The sequence below is a fragment of the Diabrotica virgifera genome, chromosome 2 (genome assembly GCF_917563875.1).
Source record: "Diabrotica virgifera virgifera chromosome 2, PGI_DIABVI_V3a".
Classification (NCBI taxonomy): Eukaryota; Metazoa; Arthropoda; class Insecta; order Coleoptera; family Chrysomelidae; genus Diabrotica; species Diabrotica virgifera.
This window is the reverse complement of record NC_065444.1, coordinates 43749214-43772026: the sequence shown is the minus strand read 5'-3', so window position 1 is coordinate 43772026 and position 22813 is coordinate 43749214. Positions and strand designations below refer to the sequence as shown.

General features: G+C 31.7%; 1 protein-coding gene across 2 annotated transcripts in view; it reads right to left on the bottom strand.

The window, feature by feature from the left end:
• Nucleotides 1–1542: 1542 nt before the first annotated feature.
• LOC114336035 (peripheral plasma membrane protein CASK) overlaps nt 1543–22813 on the bottom strand; it is a 610838-nt gene continuing 589567 nt past the window's right edge. For both annotated transcript variants that reach the window (XM_050642554.1, XM_050642555.1), the window contains 2 exons: nt 17630–17913; nt 1543–15047 (listed from right to left, as the gene is read on the bottom strand). In XM_050642554.1, coding sequence (XP_050498511.1) covers nt 14868–15047; nt 17630–17913 — 464 coding nt within the window. In that variant the 3' untranslated portion in view covers nt 1543–14867. The remainder of the gene's footprint in view (nt 15048–17629; nt 17914–22813) is intronic.

Below are 22813 nucleotides of genomic sequence, written 5' to 3'. Positions count from 1 at the left end.
CTTATTTAGAAACACCCTGTATTGATGAAGAACATGGTTAGTTGTTAACGTGCCTAACTTTTTTATTATCCAACATAAACCAATAAAGCAAAAAAGAAAATGTTAAGAAAGCCTAAGGCTACAATCGAGTTTTAATTTCAATATTTTATCTATGCTAAAAAGTTCCACAGGGTGTTCCGAGCTTTGAGGAATAAACACTGTATGATTGTTACACCCGGTATACAATGACAATTTACCTGTCTAGCAACAATATTATTATAGCGATATTGTTAAAGAATAAGGCTATAACATATTAAAAAAATCACTAAAATCGGACAACAGGCTTAGACAATTCGAGACATCTAACTTGAATAAATCATCGAGTGACCCGCTTTTTATGATCGCAAGTGTATATTTTACATTGAGTATTTTTTTTGTTAAAAAATGCCAAGTTTCTTGTAAAAGGTATATATTAAAATACCCTAAATAAGGGTCAAAATACAAAACGTTTTCGGATTAAGGAATCCATCATCAGTGTTTAAAAGCCAAAATTTGCATGCCTGAGCCACCAAAATGTATAGGGTAAAAACCCTTTAAATGTAAATAATAAAGATGTTTTACATATTTATATAAAATCCATCGGATGTAATAGATAAACCTGGATGTTACCCAGGGCAACACAGGACTCTCCCCACGTGGTTGGAACTTTTTTTGGTGAAAACCTCACATATTGGATTTCAATGGCCAACTCAAAATACATTTTGGTGGCTCAGGCATGCAAATTTTGGCTTTTAAACACTGATGATGGATTCCTTAATCCGAAAACGTTTTGTATTTTGACCCTTATTTAGGGTATTTTAATATATACCTTTTACAAGAAACTTGGCATTTTTGTGATTTATGGTATACAGCCAGGTACAGGAAGTTTATTTTCCTCGTGGATTTTTTTTGTTGTTTAATTTTTGATCTAGCTATCTTTCTTTTAATATTTCTATTTTTTGTATATTTTTGGTTTCCATAAGGTAACCAGTGGCGTCCAATATTTTATTTCTTTTTATCAGACATTCTTATTTTGATTTTTCTATTATTTTTATTTCCAAGCTAATAAGAGTATTCAATATTTTAATTAGTATATTAATAACATCCCTTAAAGAACCACCCATATCACTTCCGATTCTGAGCGACCGGGGACAATTGTTCTCGAAAGTGCATAACACGTCACATCTTCTTATGACATAAAAACATCTTGTCAAATTTTATTCTCCATCAACGTTTCACTGGCATTCGACGTGTTAATGTTACAACCTGCCCACTACTTGCTTTTTTACTGGCTTCATACATATCGGCCTTCATTGACACGCTTTTGTTATGTTTTTACTCAATCCAAAAAACTTTAGAAATTGTTGTTAAACAACTTCAATATTTTCAGCTCTCAAATTTTTTATGGATTCGTTGTTGTCTGTGTTTTCCCTTTTCTTTAATTTTTTTATATTTCCTTCTAGATTTTGAGCTAAAAATGATTTCTAAAATATCTTCAAGAGGGACAATTTGAAATCATAGAAATCATAAACGAGCAAGTTTATTTACTAATTACCTAATACATGAATTATTACTTTTTATACATTATTTAATTAAAATTTCAACAGATTTTATTTAATCTATATCACAATTACGTCATAGGTTTTAGTAGGTAAGTATTGTATTAATATTATTATTAGAAAAAGGGCAGCCTAGGAATAGCCGTAACTGATATTTTTATAAAATTTTATCAAGGTTTTTCTTTCGGTAACGGTATTAGCCTAATCAAATAAAATAAAATCAAAATGTATTTCAGTACAGGTTGGGAAACATTTTATATTAAAATTTAGATGCAAACAAAACATATTTTTAAGAAAGTACATAGGTGATCTATATTAAAGACATCATTGTTGAAATATTGAAATATTACTCATTTTTGGACATGTTCAGGAACACGAATGTTGATATTGCATTTCAAAATTTTTAATTCCCGCGACGTTATTAAAAAAATAAGTCATACACACATTAGAACAAAATTAAAAGTAAAAGATGAACTAACTGATCCAATTAAAGCTGGCAATGGGATAAGACAGGGGGATTCCTTAAGTCCTTTATTGTTCAACCTGATTATGGATGAAACAATAAAAAAGTAACAACTAAATGGGAGAAAAACAACTTAAAATAATCTGCTATGTAGACGATGTAATACTAATCTCTCAAAGTAAAGATGATTTACAACGTATGCTGCACCGATTTAACATGTTAATTTAACCGCCGGAAAATTTAACATGTTAATTTCTCCAAAAAAGACAAAATACATGGGTATAACAGCAAATCCAATAAGATGTAAATTGGAACTGGAGGGGCAGATAATAGAACAAGTGATGGAGTTTAAATATCTAAGAATCACACTATCTAGCTACGGAAGGCTCGAAACAGAATTGGAAGATCGAGTGAAGAGACCAAACAGAGGCGCAGGTTGCCTGAATGAAAAAATATTGAGAAATAAAGATATCGTAAAAAAAACAAAGGAAGAAAACAGTGATCAGACCAATAATGACATAAGCGGCAGAAACACGACCCGACACAGAGACGACAAAAAGATTGCTCGAAACAGCGGAGATGAAAACCCTTCGAAAAAACGATGGTAAGACTCTATGGAGTAGAGCTACAAGTACAGATATACGACTGAGATGCAAGGTGGACAACATTAATAACTGGTAAATAGGGAGAAGTGTATTTTTAAAGTGTGTAAATTAAATAATTCCTAGCTGAGCGCTTTCGGCTTACAACGCCATCTTCAGAGCTATCCCAAGTAGCAATTTTTCGACACATTGGTTGTCAGTACAAACAAATGCACTGTATATAACGTTGCCCGAGAGCATTTTCAGTTGTTTCGGCCAACGTCCCCTATCCCGACTGACATTACGATGTTACAACTTTAAGTAATATCTTTAGTTATACGGGCAACTAATTTATTACCATTGTGACAACTACATATCACAGTTCAGTTTTTTCAACAATCGCAACGACTTAAAAACGTTATAATGCTAAACTAATTTACGCCCTGGCCGATTTAGGTTTTCTGGCCGACTCTGAAGTTGTCTGTGACGACCCTAGGTGTTGTTCTAGGTGTGTGACACCTTTGCGGCAACTTCAGAAGGAGAAAAAGAATTTACTTTATAACCTTATTTTTGAAGTTATACTTCTTTACCGGCGATAGAGGGTGAATTTTTATATGTTAAAACCTATCAGCCCGGCGCATGCGCATTATAACTTTGTTCTGATTGGATGTTCAAATGACATGTCAAAAATTATTCCAAATGGCGGCTGTGGCACAGCTGTACACTAGGTTCGCTTTCAAGATGCAGTAGAAATAGAAATAAACAAACCAAGACACGTTAAATGCCACTAGGAGCACAACCGGATCATAATTTACAATGTATATACATTGTACATTCCAAATCATGATTTCCAAAGTTTATACATTGTAAATTATGATTCGGAAGTGCTCCTAGTAGCATTTAACGTGTCTTGGTTTGTTTATTTTCTACTGCATCTTGAAAGCGAACCTATTGTATTTTGATTATTTATGGTTGTTGCGTTTTGAAATTTGTGTGAAAAGAAACAACGTTAGTTAATAGTTATACTGCCTTTTTAAACAGTTTTCATATACCTATATTTTTGGACTATTTTGGACAAGGAAAACTCATTCTAATTTGGTAAGTAGTTTTTATTATAATCATATTGTAATTAAACATTTGGATTAGGTTGGAATACATACATTTATTTTCTCAAGAATGGGGATTTTAGAGAGAAATCCCAAATTAGGTCCGATTTTTAAATTATATTTTGGCGTAGATTTATTTATCTAGTAGGTATGTAATGCTTTGATTTACATACTTAATTTGATTACCAACAAAAGTTCTACAAATTTTCATCTAATATATTGTTTTCTTACTGTTTTGTTATTTAATATTTTCTTCCACAAGATTTAAACTACATAATTACATATATTTAAAACAACTGTCAAACAGTAAATCGTTCAGTTACCCTATTTTTCCACATGAGAAATAATGTGGGATTGGACGAGTGAGTCTGGGCTTCGATTACGAATGAAGGCGGCATGAAGTTCACGGGTTCGATTCCCGATGCAAGTTTTTATTTTTTTTATTTTTTTTTCCATTTTATGATTGTAAGTATATTTGTTATATAATTTTTTTTTCAGAGAATGCGTATTTAAAATTTTTGCCAACAATTATTATCGTTTAGAAATAATTTTTTCTTTGTGGCATTTTTCAATGTGTTTGTGTGCGTTTTATTCTTTAATTTTTTTAAATTTTTGGTATTGTCTTAAAAATCACATAATATGTAGTAGAAGTATAACTTCTTACGTGCGTACAAAAGTACACACACATTCATTTTTTTATTATTATTATGTTTTATTTTGCTGGAAATTTTCGATTTATTTAACAACCTGTTTGTTTGTTTTTTTTAATAGCTGGTTTCCATTCCACTGTCCAGTGTTTTATCAGTAGATTTAATAACCTTAATCTTTCAATCTTTGTATCAGCTTTGCTAGACGGGGTTGCCAGGTCAGTTTTTACTCTTTCATTAGTTTTCCTTTCACAAAATCAGTAGATTCTTTTTAGGCCATGTAAATACAGTATACTTATACAGTAATCTGCATATCGGTCTTAACTGTCCCAAGAGGAATTCCAAAAAATTGGAAACCTAATTATTCCAAAACAACAACTGGTAATTACCATTTTTTAGCTAAAATCTACTAAATCAAAAACTAAAATATACTTAAGGATTTTTGAGATATATTTGGGATTTTTTATAATAAAAACAACAGCTAACTTAAGGGGATAGGGGCAAAATGTCGCCCGTTAAAATGTTCAATGTATTTTAAATGTTTTCATTTTTTACGAATCCTGAGAAAACTAATAAGTATTTTGAAAAATTTAAACGCAGAAAGAAAGATTACGTTATTCCGAGGACCGAAAGTCCCTGAAAACTTCTATAATGTTTATTTTAATAAGTTACAGGGGTGAAAAAAAGACAAAATGTAAAAAAGACAAAATGTAGTGCCATTTTAATTCCAAATATCTCATTCAAAAGAAACGTTTTGGTTTTTCTAAATAATGCAGTCTTTCATTCTGCGTTTAAATTTTTCAAAAATACTTATTATAGTTTCCTCATAATTCGAAAAAAATGAATAGGTACATTTAACAACTAGAATATTTTTAACTATTTAGAATGGGAAATAATAGAATATTTTGTCATCCACTAATTTTAACAGCTGCATGTCTGGATCAAATTCTTCAAACAATTGTTTCGCATTTAATATTAGAAACACGTGAACAAAACATTTTGTGTTTTGCAAAGTTACATATGTTTAGATATTTTAGTTTTCCATCGTTAACTTCTAATATAGGCTCACCGAATGCCAGAACTCTTCAATAACACCTGAAATACTGCTTGCACTGTTACTTGAAATCTGCAAGTTTGTTACACAGGAATCCAGTTTCATTTCTCTGTAATATTCATCATCTACGTCCTGAATCTTATTTTCGGTAATGACCTATTTATTCTGAATCTTATTTTCGGTCTTATTTTCGGATTGGGAAATTGTAACCAAATGTGTGAAAATTAATTTAGAAATGGGGTAAATACTATTAAAAAGCAAATTTTATTTTAGTCATAACAAAATGTTGAAATATATCGAAAATCTACTAAAAAATATTAAATACTAGAATATTTTAAAAAATATCAAAAATCTACCAAAAAAGTAGAAATCTCCTAAATGTGGCAACGCTGTTAAGGAGAATGCTACACTTTTGACACTGGTCACATGACCTCTCTGTCACCCAATAAGAGGGTGCGTTCTAAAATGGTTGGGATAGTCAGCGCGGCCGGGTTTGGTTGGCGATTGGACTTCTAAGTTGTCTTATCGGTCTAGGGTTGGTAATAAGGTATTTTTTTAGTAATATTGGTAATATTGTTTAATGCACCAGTTTGGTTTTACTTGAGATTTTTGGGATGTAAAGAAAATGAAAACACAGAATATAAAAAATGCAGGCATTTTCTGATACCTTTAAAAGCACCATCAATACATTAAATTTATACAGAACATCTTTAACCTAAATTTTGACTTTTATATTAAAATTTGATTTTTTTAAATTTGCATATTTTTTGTCAAAAATGTCGTAAAAAAGTAGCGCGTGTGTTTTTTAAAGGTGAAATATCCATATTTGACGGTAATCTGAGATGCGTTTATAAATTTCAGATCAGGTAATTTTGTTATGTCCTTTATGTATTTATATAAATTTAAATACCTAATACGATGTCAAAATAGTTACCTTTTTGGTGTTCGCATTCACCATACAGGTGTTAAAAATATAGGTAAAAAACATAACTAGTCTGACTCCTTGAGCAACCATTGCATGCGCAGGTTCTTTTTATAGTCGCTTCAGTTCTCTTATGCAACGCTTACGAAACGATGTTGCTTCATAGGAGGTTGCCTAGGCAACGTCAAGACAACTCAAAAATCGTCCACCAAATTAGTGCAGAATAGGGTCGTCTTCTAGGCAATAACAACGTTGTAACAAAACGTTGCCACGCGGTAGACAACGTTGTCGCGTCGACAAATTGCTACTTGGGATGCTACAATAAAAAAGCCTCTAATGAATAATTGATTTTAGAATTCAAAGTTTAACTTACGTCAAAAGGTTCAAAATACCACTAAGAAGAGAGATGGATCCCATGTATGATATAAAAATACTTCTATTTGTTATGCAGTTTTTACATCATACATGGGATCTATCTCTCTTCTTAGTGGTATTTTGAACCTTTTGACGTAAGTTAAACTTTGAAATCTAAAATCAATTATTAATTAGAGGCCTTTTTATTATAGCATAGCTCTGAAGATGGCTTTGTAAGCCGAAAGCGCTCAGCTAGGAGTTATTTAATTTACACACTTCAAAAATACACTTCTCTCTATTCACCTGTTTTCATAAGTGTGTACAAAACTATTTCAGTCTTTACATTAATAACTGGGTAAGAAAAAGAAGAAGAGAATGGAATGACCACATAAGCCGACTGACAACAAATAGTGTAGTAAGGACATCGGGAGACAGTTCCCCAATAGGAAGACCAAGAAAACTATGGAACGACAACTTGCTAGAGGCACATCGGAAAACAGACAGAGTCATGTCTATACAAAAAGAAGAAGAAGACACATTAGAACAAATTTCAAGCGAAAGCAAATTTCATCGAAATTTTGATTTCTCAATACATTTATCGAAAATATATATAAAAAGGTGAAAATGCGAGCATTATCATTGTAACGTTTACGTTTTCCCAGTGTAGATTTTGGTCTAGTCCCTTTCATTTCACGCTTTTATCTTAACTGATTAGATCCTAGAGTCCCTATCGGCGTTGTTTTTCTTAGAAACACATATGTGCTATCGATAGAGTCGAACATTAGACTTTAATAGCTTTCTGGTGAATGATATGGGCCTTGCATCCCATAACTCGTCTTAAGTATTAGGTTCGCTAAGCCCTTTTACGAGTGGTAAGGAAATCTGTTCTTGAATATCTCTCACACTTTCCCATAATTTTGATTGGTTAAAACCCCACCACAAACAAAGGACGCCAAAGGTTCATAAAAACCACAAATTCTCAAAATTCTGCATCATTTGTGAGTTGAGTTAATATAGTCATTATGTGAGATCAAGTTTGTTCGTGTATTGTGGGCCCCGCCGATTAGGCAGGTAAGAGTATTAATGATTGTTTATTGGTATGTACAATAATTGTACAATTGCGTTTTCTATTTTTTTTAAAGGGTCCACCTTTCACCTTCCACCTTCCACCTATGCATTATGTTGTCCAGCTGCTATTTTATGAACACTGTTAAATACTATTATTCTTTCGACTGTGTCGTAAAGTTGAATTTCTTCATGGCTATCTTCCACACCTTGAGAGCCTGTCGGCTTACAAAGGGCCATCCTACCCTCTAACAGATGTTTTAAGTAAGTCACTCATCTTTTACTTATTGAAGAAGTTAGTAGAGACGCCTTTGTTATGTCCAGGGCAAGGACAATTTTGTGTTCTTTCGTGAAATAAGTTCAATGACCTAAAGTTTTCGCCCAGTTTGTGATAGTGACATTCTGAAAAGTAGGTCATACTTTTAGTATGAAGTTGATGATTATCTTTTTATTTTTAAATGGGTGATCATTTAAACTATAAACATTTACATTATGTAGATATTTTTCTGAGTATTATTAGAGTGTTATTAAGTATTGTTAGATAGGTATAAATATAAACAAAGAGCTCTTTCTTTTTTTGTTGTAAGTGAACGGTAAAATTGCTAGTTTTTATTTAGAGTATGGATTTTTTATTTTTTCGAGTAACTTCAGTTCATTTTTTTTGAGTTAATAATTAATAGTTATATTCGTTCACTTACATTCCATTTTTTGGTATTACTGTGTTGGTGAATACACCAATTTATATGCAGTGATTGTTATTATGTCGCCAACTTTTGTCTTATAGATTAACGGTTTAGGTATTTTTTTGATTTCTTAATTTTGTTGTTGGCGATCTTATACTGCGTATACACTGTACGTATTGTGTAAATAGTGAGATTTCGTAGAGTATTTTAATAAATGTTACATTGAAACTTACGATGTCGTATTTTATTTAATTTTTTTACAGCTCAAGATTAGTACATTGATGTCTTATCGTAGCATTCTTGCTAATTTGTTATTGTTGTGTTATGTTGCGTTAATTATTGTTCCTTTGAGTATTTTTTGGTCAAAATACCTGGCGCCCTATATTTCCGTTTCCTTAGAGTCCAAGTGTCAAACCATCAGTTAATGTTATCTATTTATCTTTTGTTTATCGTCGTTTCATTAGCTCTATTCGCATACCATTGTTTATTCGTTTAACATCTATCATTGTAACAGAAGCCCAACCCAAAGAACCATGCCCACATCTCTTCCGACTGAGCAACGTGGCCATTGTTTCGTCAATGTAGGCGATTGGACCTTTCTATCTTCGGTCATTCCTTTATTCCATCTAAGGATAATATCGTCCTGATCCTTCTGGTTCAGCTTTCATGACCTCTTGTCCATCAGATCGTTATATCATAACGAAAACTTTGTTTATTTACGTATTTTAATTCATAATATGGAAAATTGCTATAATGAAAAGTTGTTTAGAATTAATAATTATGTTTTAATGTGCAATTATATCATTCTAATTTAAATTTTATGAACTATAAAGGTACTTTACTCTTGATCGAAATTCATATTTTTATATACCTCGTATAAAATTAATAAAATTTGATATATGATGATTGCATCATAAATCTTAGAACATGAAGAGCTTTTTATGAAGAATAACTTTTCTTCGTCAAATTAAGAATAAAAGAGTTATAAATGAAAATGTTGTTGGTATCCATAATTTGAGAAAAATCTTAAAATATTTTCTTTCCATTAGAAGGATGTAATTGCACATATCAGACCATAATTTTTTATTCCAAACAATATTATTTGTTAATATTTTGTCAACCAATTTTTTTGTTGCTTTATATTGGTAACATAACGCAACTATTCCTACAAATTAAAATACTCGATAGAACTTATTTATAATCCAAATAATATTTTTTTGGAAAGTTTTTCAAGTTTTATTTATAATTATTTAAATTAGCTAAGGGTCAAATTTAACTTAGTAAGCCTTATATAAAAGCTTTTTATTTCAACGTTGCAGAAAAAAAATCGCAAAAACCATTATAAAAACATGAATTAACGCAGCAGTTAAAAAATTAAATTGTTTGCAGAAATGAGTCATTTTTCATTATTTAAACAATGCTCCCCTCATATAAATCATGCTTTCTTGAAAATATCTGTTGTTTTCATCTAAACTTTGACATAAAATTTGTTCCAACCTGTACGGAATTAAATTTTAATTTACGTGTATTGTAATTTTATTTGATCAGACTATATGTGGTGCTGATAAAACTGTTTTGAAAGTTTATTTTGTGTCGTTTATTAGTATCTCTGTATTTTTATAAAATAATTTTTATTATTTTTATATTATTCTTTTTCTATTTCTTATTTATATTGTATAATACGTAAAAAAGCCGTGGAAAAACTTTAGAACCTAATTGAGCTTGACAAACTTGTAATGAGTTAGAAACCTAAGCTAGGTAGCAACATATTATCGTTGTACCTACACCTGTTTGCAGGAGTAAGACAAGAGCACTTGCTTTTACCACTAATACCCTTTATTGTTATAGATGCTGCGACTCACAATAACGACAAGCCGAAAGGAAACGTAATAAGCCTGGAATAAAAGAATATATCCAAGTTGTTTGCTAATTGCATTTACAGGAGTAACTTTATTCCCCCCTGAAGAAAAAGAAAGAAAACAATGAGGTCGAGAGAGGACACCGCACACATCTTATGGAAAATGTAATATCAATCAAATGCAATACAATGTACATGAATATATTCGTCTGTAAATTACAATCATTTCATATCATTGCACCAACTCTAAACGTGTAAATCGTAATTATAGTTTATGGAAATCACATTTTTGAAGTCCATAAAACTGTCATATTCATAAATACTACTAGTTTAGTAGCTATTAACAGCTTAATCCAGCGTGAGCTAAGCCGATTAGAGAAATGATACTATCTGCAGATATGAGATATTTGCCTTCATATCTGCAGAAAGATTTATGAACTGCCGACACACTAAATCTGTTTTCTCAAAATCTTTTCATCATCATCAATGGTGCTACAGCCCTATAAAAGAGCCTCGACCTTCCTCCCAAGTCTATTACGCCAGTCAGTCCTATCCATTGCCAGCCGTTGCCAGTTTGCTGCGCCTATTTTTCTCCCATCCTCATCCACACCATCCTTCCATCTGAGTTTTGGCCTACTACTATTTCTACTTCCCACAGGTTGTGGCATAAGGATTCTTCTAGGAGGGTTGTTCTGCTGTGATCTTGCTAGATGTCCTGCCCATCTTTCTTATAAGAGATACTACGTCTTTGCCACCAAATTTTTGTTTATATCTGTGGTATACCTCGTAGTTGTACCTCCTCTTCCAGACACCATTTTCACAGATGCTACCGAAATTCCTCTCAGGATCCTTTGTTTAAATATAAGCAGAAGGTTTTTATCTGCCTTGGAAATGATGCATGCCTCTGATCCATATGTCAACACTGGTTGTATAAGGGTTTTGTATATGGTTCTTTTTGTTTTTTTGGCTTAAGTTTCTGCTTCTCATATGTCTACTCAGTCCAAAATAGCATTTGTTTGCTAGGATTATCGTTCACTTGATTTCTTCCGCCATAACGTTCTCCTTGGTGATCAGGGAGGCTAAGTATGTGAATTTGTCCACCACTTCAAAGGTAGAGTTATCAACCGTGAATGGGTGACCGATGTTTCTGGCTCTATTGTTGGGTGTTGATGCCATCATCCTAGTTTTCTCCTCATTTACTTGCAGGCCCATATTTTTAAGGCATTTAAGAAGGTGATATACATTTCTTCTAGCTTACGTGTTGTGCGGGCAACTAGGTCCTAAAGGTCTCTAAATCTTTTAGTTTTCACTAAAATTGGATTTTAGATTTATTTATATCAATTTTAGCCATTATTGATCAAAATTCAGAGTTGGTGCAATGATATGAAATGATTGTAATTTCGAGACAAACCTATTTATGTAAATTGTATTGCATTTGACTGGCATTATATTTTCCATAAGATGTGTGCGGTGTCCTTTAAATATTCACGTGTTATTTTTTTGATCTGGCAGTAATATTGTTGTGGATTTTTATTAATTGTCGATTTCTCAAGTGCCTGTCTTTACCTAATTAATTTTTGTCAAGCACAATTGCGTATTTATCAAATTATCGAATAACATGTAATAAAGTTACCAATGAAAATTATTTAACATAAAATATATAGTCTATATATAGGTCTACCTATATGATATTTTCTTTATTAAACATCTTCCAACAGTTTTACCGAACAGACGTTTTGGACCGTTCAAATAAAAGTAACATCAAAACATTTAACAAAAGACATATTATACATTAAATTAAAACCCAACAGAAATGTATTAAAATATGCTCAATATCCTAGATACCTAAAATTAGTTAGTAGTACTTAACATGTTTTGGTGAACAGTTGTATAAACAACATATTTTTTCATAGATTAAAGTAGTAGTCAACGAACAAGTAGAATGGTAGTATGCAGGGCATTGCAGGGGTTCTTTGTATGATTTTAAATGCCTTTTTAGCTGTTTTTAACAAGCAGGAAGACATTGTTGTTAAAATTAGGCAAATAAAATACTAACAATGTTACTAAAAAATTATGTTTACGCAGTGACCCTGATCCCTCCAAGCAAATAACAGTTGTTTTGAGTAGTATCGGTATTTATAAGATGAATCTATATGTTTCCTGAAGTCGACAGTTTGGACTTAATGAGTTATTAATAAATTATTGTCAACAAACGGTCATTTTTCGCTTTTTTCGTCTATAAATAAAAGGCGAAGCATTTGAAACAAATTTGAGATAAAGATGCTTATAAGTCATATAAAACCCTTCAAAATGGCGTGTTCTAAATGTTTATATCCTTATTTATTGCTTAGAAAATTAAAAGAAAGTCACAAATATCGATTTTTTATAAAACGCTAATAACTGTAAATAAACAATCATTTCGTTCTAAAATGAAAAAAGAGCCGTCCTATATTTTAGTTTGTTTCGTTTTACAACGAAATGATTATTTATTTATATTAGTGTTACTTCTATTGTGAGTATGCGGGACCATTTTTCGTTGGAATTTTATCGCGCTAGACAGGCGAGAAGTGAGATGCTCTTAGATCTCACTCAGCCTTCTTTGTTCCAGTAATTCGTTGGTTTGTAAAATTTTAGAGACCATGAAGGTGTTACCAAAAAATTGGTCCCTATAAAGTTGTGTTTTTAATATTATTTAATTATTTTATTAAAGCAAAACTTTCGCTTGTTGATAACTGTCCTCAATATCAATCTGGTACCTTCATATAATATGCAATATTGGGTAGTGTGGCGCTTAAAATATTACCACAATTTCAAAGCGTTGGGTCAAATACTTTAAAAGTTACATATTTTATTTGGTTTCTCAAATTATTTGTTTTTGCAACAATATGGTCAGAAAGTAATAAGGCTACAGTAATTCAACGGCTAGCTTATGAAAGAAGGTTTATTCCATGAAGCTTATTAAAAAAAATGAAGAAAATTTTGCAATAACATGTTGATTTTTTGCTTAAACACAATTATAATTGTCTTTTAACCATTAGGTACCTACAAGAAAATTATTTTTCCATGTTTGGAAAATTAAATTTTTTACGAATTTTAAAAGACGTTGTCCTAGGAAAATTTGTGAAGGAATTAGTCCCATTTTTTAAATTCATACTAGCTTTGTTTATAATAATTAAGATACATAATGGCCATCATTTGAAATAACATATTTTAGTTGGTATGTTATTTAAGTTTTATCGTGCCCAATTCTAAAACGACTTCCTTTCAAAGGAATTGTCCACAAAGATTCATAATGTGGTCCTCAAAATCATCTAACTTTGAAATTCGCGAAAGCGATTGAGTGGAATGAGCTGTTAACTCTATGTCTGGTTCTTGCTTGTGGATTTCGACGTTTCTTTTTTTTTAAGTTGTATGTACATTACGAACATTCATTCTTTAAATAAATAAAGTGTTAAATAATTTTGCAATATTTACAATTACCTTGCTTCATGTGTTTTTAATATTATTCATAGAATAAACCTTCTTCTTTCATAAGTTACTTGCAGAACTACTGTGACTTTTATTATTTTGTGACTTACTTAGGTATGTTGTTGCAAAAAAATTAAATTGGGGTAAACAAATAAAATAACTTATAAACTATTTTCCGATCTTTTTGAAATTTTGAGATTATTTTAAGCATCACAATACGCAATATTCCATGTAATGAAAGTTTTAGGTTAATTTTTTACTAGTTATTAACATTAAACATATAAAAAAATTATTTTGCAATTCCAAGCAGCAAATATGGTTAGAGATATTTAAAAAGCATTATTTTGAAGGCTTTTATATAGAATAAAAATGTATACCATTTTTATGGTACTACTTCGGCTTTTATATGGCTTATAAGTTTCTTATTCTCCAATTGTTTTGTTTGTTTAACTTTTTAGTGATAGAGAAATAAAGCGAAAACTGACCGTTTTTTGACCCTAATTTGTTAATAACTAATTAAATAAAAAAAAAATAAACTGCAGGAAATATATAGGTTCTTATTATTAAAGTACATACTACTTAAAATAACTGTGTTTGCTTGAAGGGACCAGTGTCACAAACAGTAGAGCAATATACCTACATGGATAAATAATACGAAGGAAGTAAACTGCTAGATGTGAATAAAACGTTGTGAAAAATAAGAAAAAATGACAAATATTGCCAAGAGTCACTTGTTAAAATCAAAATTTAGGTATATGAACACTTGTATAGTCGAACAAGCTACCTAAGAGATTTATTAATATTCAGCTGAGCGGATTCAGCGGATGCTATTGTTCAAGATGTGAGATTCCATAAACAAGGGATCTACCTGTTTTATGAAATGATCCCTTGTATATATAATTTCAAACCTCGATCATCCCGGTGAACTGCATACCAATGAGTCTCTTAGTTGTCTTGTTAGACTTATCTACAGTCAATTATCTACCATCCTACTCCATTCGTTACTTCATTGTCGTTAGGTGTGGGTAGGCTTCTGAGGAAGCGGGCTCAGAAATTTTGGTACGAGCCCGAATCCGGAGACTGCTCCTGTCAGTAGACCCAAGACACGGGGATCCACTGTGGTGTTGTTTGAGCATGTTCGATCGCAGACTCTAGAGCGGCTATCGTCTCATCTATATCATTATTTATTATAGATAGATCGAAGTAATGCCCGTACGCGTGGCGAAGCATATCAGATTCCTTGGCTAATCGTTCCAAACTACCATCGAACTAAAACAAATAAACGAAATATAAAAGTACTGATTATATAAATCCAACAAAAGATGTACATTGGAGATGATTCACATAAAAAACCAAAATTGTATCAGTAATAAGACTGATATCAAGGATATCTCGAATATATATCGCAATTTGATAAATTTATTTTATTTATAAACACACTATTGGCAGATACTTTAAATAGGCCCTTTTTTATTTCTCAAGTTCTCAATTTTCTCATCACGACTATCTTCACCTTCGATACTGGTATCCTAAACAGCTCAACAGAGTCACAATTAAACTATTGTCTTAATTTTGTTTAGCCAAGATATAGGTCATCAACCTACGCTTCTTCTGCCCAGTATCTTTCTCTGTATAATGAGGTACAGCAACGCCTATCTTTCACCTCTCATGTAATGATCCAGATACTACAAATTTTGTTTGTATATTTTGTTTCTGTTCTTTATTTATGCAAATACTATAAACCAGAAAATCCAAAGAAGAGACTTATGATGGTTGGCATATGTAATGACGACTTCATCATAAATCAGCAATTACGTCCGCTGCTGGACATAGGCCTCCCTCGGTTATTGCCAGGTTTCTCTACACCGGACCGCTTGTATCTAGTTTCCCTGTACTCTTTTTACGTCATTGGTACATCTAGTCGCCCTAGTAGGTGGTCGACCTTAGCTTCTTTTATAGTTTCTGGGCATCCATTCCATGATTCAGTTTGTCCACCGTCCATCTTGTGCTCTAGCTAAGTGCTATCTGCGGAACTTTGCGTCCATGTTTAAGTCTCTGCTCCATAAATTTGTACGGGCCAAAAACATTGCAAGAATTGCGAGAATTGCAATTTTTAGAATATGGCTTAGTAGTCAAGCACAGTATTTCATGTGTTTGAATGTCTCTGCTTATTTTGATCTCGTGACCCAGATATATGTAACTATCTGTTTGTTATATGGTATTATTGTCAATAGTTGCATTTCCGCTAATTACCATATTTTGTCATAAGTTTAGTCTCACAGTTTATTTTTAATCCGGCTCTCTCAGACAGAGTTTTGAGCAAATGTATCATAGAAACTGTATCTTTCTCCATCTAAATTGATGCCCATATCTTGCAATTAAATGTTCTTAAATATTGACTCTAGAGCTGCCGTTAACAATTTTAGTGAAATATTGTCTCCTTGTGTGACGATAATATAATTTAATCGTCTAGAGTACGCCAATGAATTAAGTAAAACGTGTTTTTGTACCGTCTCATACGATATAAAAGTCGAAACGAAAAGCCTAGTTGATTATTATTCTTGGAGCGTTGATCGAAGAATAATAAACAACAACGAGGTATAAGAGGTGAGTTATCCCGACCATTTTCCGCCGTCGTCTTTGGTGCGTTGAACGCATTTCGATGGTTTTTTCCTTTTACCTCTCCTTATACGAGCGGTGATCGTATTTCCCTACATGTCTTTTCTCCTGAGCGAGATTTCCTCTCCTTATATGTCTGTTTCATATAAATATAATTCCTGATCCACGCGATCGTCGGTAGTATTCATTCATGTACCAGATATCGTCACATCAACCCGAACCTAATGTTCGATACGTAGGTTATAAATATATTTTATTAATTAAGTACTATATAGTTACTATGAGTTATATTGTAGTAATTAACGCTAATTATCTTATCACTTGTAATGTTTTGATTCTACAATAAATGTCTTAAAAAGCGAACCTTCTGTCTTCGGCTGAATTTTTGTTACCTGGAGCAACAAACGCAACGATCACGTTACACTCGTCTGACTCTTAGATATAAGCTGAATTTTTTCTGTGTATTCCTGTAGTCGTATACCTACTCGAACTTATTGTATGTTATAGATATGCGTTCTCATAGATGTTTTTTATTAGTGACGTACCTATACTTGTAATCTATTCGGCTTTGCTTTAGTGAGTCCATTACTGTTTCAAACTCTACAGAATCAAAAGCATTCGCGTAATTGATAAATTCCAGAATCGATGATATGTTGTACTCGATGCAATTTCAATTAATATCTTGATGGTATTATGGTATGCAAATGGTCATTTGTGCCATATCCTGTCCTAAAGTCTGCCTGTTGTTTGAGCTTATAGAAATCAAGTTTAGGCGTTAGTCTTTTCGTTACGAGTTTTATAAAGAGTCTGTTCATATGTGTCAAAAGCCTGATGGGTCTATAATTTTCTAATTTAGTCACCTTTTCTGTGTAACAAAACTATCACTGCATTGTTCCAGTGTTTTGGAATCGTACCCACACTCCTGTTGCTTTTATTGCCTCAATCACGAGTCCATCATCACCAGGCGATCGATGGTTTTTCATTTCCTTTAAATCTGGTCTTACTTCTGATACTGTAATGGGTAAAAGTACTTCAGATCCCTGATTTATGAGAGTCCTTCCTCGTGTCGGAAAATTGTCTTGCGGTCTTTGCCTGGTATAAAGGTCTTTATAAAACTCTTTAGTTATTTTTATCTCTCAGTTTATTTATTGGAAAAAATATGTTTAAATTTATGCAAAAATGCACTAAGACAAACCAAACTATAACTATTAAATAGAATCTGTTATACTTACATCTGCTATGTTTTGTAAAGCAGGGGCAGCAATGAACACAACATATGGTGAGAACTCAGCAGTACGTAGCACCTTGAGTGCTTGTGGTTCCACATCTAGTATGGCTATTTTGCCATCTTGATGTATTTTTCTAATAGTATCTAATTTAGTGCCGTACATGGCGTCTTCATGAGTACCATATTCCAAGTACTCGTTAGCGGCTATGTCGGCCATCATCTCGTCGTGAGAGACGAAAAAGTAATTTCTGCCATTTTCTTCATCTGCCCTGGGTTGCCTCGTTGTATCTAAAATCGAAAATGTAATTACAATCAGTTTTAATATTGTATTATATGGGATTAAACCATAATTGATTGTAGTAAAAAAAGAGCGTGGCACTTGGGCAGTTCCGACAGAAGTGAACATTACAATATTATTATTAAAATATTTACGTTAATAAAATTTTATGTCTGCTTATTACTGAATTTTTAATATTTTTTATAATACACTACATATTTTATTTTATTTTACTGAATTTTATTTGATTTTATTTAATTTCATTTAATTTTATTTAATTTTATTTAATTTATAATTTTGTTGAATTTATTTTATAAAATATTTTAAAATCATAATTAGCCAAATCGATCCAGTCGTTCTCAAGTATGTATGTATATTATCTAGATTAATTACTGAACGTGTCTATTTTTTGAATGATGCTAAATAGGATTTACTTTGACGTTTCGAATAAATAAAATTAAATAAAATTGAATGAAATTAAATCAAATTAAATAGAATTTAATAAAATTAAATAAAATTCAATAAAATTCAATAAAATTAAATAAAATCGAAAGGATCGAATTAAATCGAATCGAATCGAATTTTTCTGCAAATTTTGACTGTTTTTTATTCAAGAAATGAAAAATAACCCAGATAAGATTAGGAAGTCAGTCAGACATAAAAGAGGAAGGCTTGGCCTTCAATAAGGTGGTGGACATTTTAAACAATTACTTTAGTTTTGATAACAGCTATTGTTCTGCCAATATTTTATGTTCTTTTTTTAATTTCTAAGATACTTCGTTGATAAAGTTATGAAAATTTTAACAGAAAAAACATTTTGCCAAAAATTCAAAGTCTACCACTAAAAGCTTTTTATTTTATTTTCAAGTGCAGAATTTTTAAAAAATCTGATACTACCTACACGGTGTTGTTTTTTGGGTGGGAATATTTTTTTAACATATTTTAATCCGTACATGGGTTTCGTATAAATATAAATAAATTAATTGATTGCCCACCTGAATGAATATTCGCGTGAAAAATATAAAGAAAATAATATACAGTGTGGTTAAAAAGTTATAAACCAAATAAGAAGTTGGCAAAATAGATAAAACACCAGTATCTTTGTTACTGATGAAGTAAGACCCATTAAGTATGGTGTTTTTGAGATCGCCAAGTGAGTTTTTTACAGTTAACGTACGTCTCTTTCCCAAAGAAACAACTTGTGTAGTAAAAAATAAGTTACTGAAGAAAGCAGTTAACACTAAAACAATAGGCCAAAGGAGAAGAGGAAAATTAATGAAAAGCAGCGAAAAATAGAACTGGGAGTAAACCAATTAAAAGTTTAGAAGACATGAAATGTGTTCCGAGGATGATAAATGGATTAAGAGATAAAAGAGACGAATTAATTAATACAAGCAATATCAATACATTTAGAAGTCTAGGATTAAACATATTTAAAAGTAGATTTAGATTGAGAAGTCTTAAGACGCTACAGTAGCGCTTCATCAAAACGGAAAACGCGTTCCAAGATTGCGGCTTTAATTTTGAATATTTTATCGTGATATTTGGCACACATATTCGTAATATAATAACGAATGGTGGCACAGAGCCGAATTTGAGAAATATGTTAGTGTGTGGAAATTCCTCTATAATTAAATACAGTATGTAAAGAAAAACTGTATTGTTTAGTTTTTCTTTAATAGTATTTATTTATATTCTCATTTTGTTACGCCACTGTCAAAAAATTAAATTCTTTTGAGGTGTTTTGACAATGACAATTAATTAATTTCCATTATTAAAATTGTTGCCAGCAGTGGGAGCACGCAAAATAGAATTCTATCTTAGTGACGTCATGTTGCCTAGCAACCGTCGATTCTCCCATTATGAAATTCTATTTTGTGACGTCAGCAAAATAGAATTCTATTTCTCTGGACCTGCATATTAACACTCGATACGAACCGTATCCGCCATATTTTACCGTAAGGCGCTACAGGAAAACATGGCGGATACGATTCGTATCGAGTGTTCGTAATCCCACGCCTGTTCAGCATAAACCTAAATATAATCTTTAAATGTTGTTTTTTTTTTACACAGAGAAACGCAATTAAGTTTTATTTGTCAAAAGTTTGCTGACTAAAAACATTATTACAAAACAACATTTAAAGCTTATATTTATAAAAAAGCGAACCTGTACCGCCATTAAGAATAACAAAAAATACACTTTTTTCAAACAAATTTTTTATCCCATGTCTAGATTTTGTGGCCCACTGAAACAACTAAAATTTTTTATTTCTAACATGAAATCGAACATAATATAACTAATACCTGATAAGGCAACATAGAGAAATAGTCACTGTCATTTTGACAAACCTGCGTCAGATTTCTAAGTATAATAAATATCTATATGGTAATAGCACGATTCTCTTATCGGTTCTGTTATCTGGGATGAGAGCACGCCAAATAGAATTATATTTTAGTGACGTCACGTTGCCTAGCAACCATAGATTCTCTCAATTTGAAATTCGATTTTGTGACGTCAGCAAAATAGAATTCTATTTGCCGTGCTCTGGGCCCAGATGCGGAAGCACGCCAAATAGAATTCTATTTTAGTGACGTCACGTTGCCTAGCAACCGTCGATTCTGCCATTATGAAATTCTATTTTGTGACGTCAGCAAAATAGAATTATATTTGGCGTGCTCTGGGCCCTGTATCGATATATGTTCAGTGCAGTAGTGTATTATTTTAAGAATTCCTTTAGTGTTGATTCATAGGGAAGTAATAGTGTTAATTTATAATTAATTTATTATATTTTTGTGTAATAGAACTAAGTTGTTGGACTATTTGAAAACATAGTTTATTATTAACTGTGAGTTTTGTAGGTTAGTATATTTTAAGTAAAAATATTTCAAATTATAATGCGAGTATATAAAGTTTTAGGAGGATTTTTTATTATAGAAATATCATCAGTAGTTTAAACTGATCCATTTTGGTTTCTTTCAATAAATATATATTTACTAATAATAAAATTAAAAAGGGATATTTCCCTGGGTTGGCTGTATACCATATAGTTAAACAAACTCGAACATTGAAGTTAAACAACTTCTACGTAATAGGTATAATTTACTAAAATCCTAAAAAATCCCAATGGATTGAATAACATATGTTCAGAACGAACGTTTTCGGACCTATCAATCCATCATCAGTGAACTCATGTACTTGGTAACTAGCCCCAGAATCAAACAATGGTTGTAATTATAATTCAATCTACATTCTAATGTTGTAAAATTGAAAAAACTTAACGCCGAAGTTAGTAGATAACCTCTGAGAACATGGTGAAACCCTAATCGAGAACTTTAACCAACCATCTTGGGCCAATAATGTCTGCCAAGTCTATGAGTTCACTGATGATGGACTGATAGGTCCGAAAACGTTCCTTCTGAACATATTTTATTCAATCAATTGGGATTTTTTAGGATTTTAGTAAATTATACCTATTACATAGGAAGTTGTTTTACTTCAATGTTAGAGTTTGAATAATAAAATTGTTGTAAACAACTGCAAAATCTGACAAACAACTGTTAATTGCAAAAAACATACATCACTAAGAACACAGGAATTAATACCAAATTCCACTTTGAACATAACAAATAATTAAGAGACTAAGAGCTATTTGACTAGTCAGCTGTTTTTGATGAGGCTGGTGACTTCCACGTACATCTTTAGCTGCAGAACGGTTTCCGTAGCTGATATGTAAGTACATACCTATTACTACAAACTTTATATGTTTTTGATGACATACCATCTTGTCAAGACTCCATCAACCCTTAACTATTTAAGGATTGATGGTAGTATATATTAAAAAGTATATACCAAGCAATTCTCATCAGATCGGTCACTCCCAATGGCAAAATGTCTCAGTATACATGCTAGAGATTATTAAGTTCAATACTACACAGTTGTTTGGCTTTATTGTATGTAATTAAAACCAAGACATAGTTGTTTTTTATGTTTTTTATATATGTACCTATATGTACAGGTTTGTCTCTTTTTGTGATTTTAGCTTGTAGTTTGTATTGTGAAGGCTTTTTGTACTGGGCCTGAAGATGAGTCATAAATTGTAAGACTCGAAACCGGTTGCCCATGATTATGTAACAACTAATAAAATACAAACTTAAGATTGCGAGTATTGACTCAATTCCTATATCCAATTGAATAAAATTGTTGTCTATTATTCCATTTAGCGCGCCTAGAGTATAAATTGTCACAATTACTGATCTAGATAATGTCAAATATTGCCGCTGTTGCCAAAGTTTCGCAGAACTTTCGAAAAATGGTATGATTCTATCTCCCGAAGTTATATTGATGACGCGCTACTGTTGCCTCTTAAGGAGGGGGTACGGTTTGAAATCAACAAATCAAGCACATTTTTGTGAATTTTTTTCGAAGCGATGGTACAATTATTTTATTTTTAAATTAAATAAGCATATTAAGTACAATTCAAAGAATATTTAGAAAAAAATTCAATCCAAAATATTGAAAAATAAGCCATTGGTGACAAATTTTGACAGGCAGCTCACAAAAAAATGGATTTTGCGGTGGACATCAGAACTCGACACTCGATCATACGAAAGAAAAAATTCAAAAAGATTTAATTAGCGTATGAGTTTCACGAGGTCCCAACGTCGAGGTTTTTTTAAATTTTAATGATTTTGGTATCACTCAGATATAAAAAAAAATGAAATTTTTGACATAAATTTTGTGAAAATCAACAGATTTATTATTGTTGAACAAAAAATAAGCAAAAAAAGAAAAATATCTCGACGTTGTTACCTAAAGAAATGTCTAAAGAAAATCTGTGCAAAATATCAGGTAGATCGGCCGAGTAGTTTTTTAGTTACAATGTCCACCGCAGTTGAAAAAGCAATTTTGAG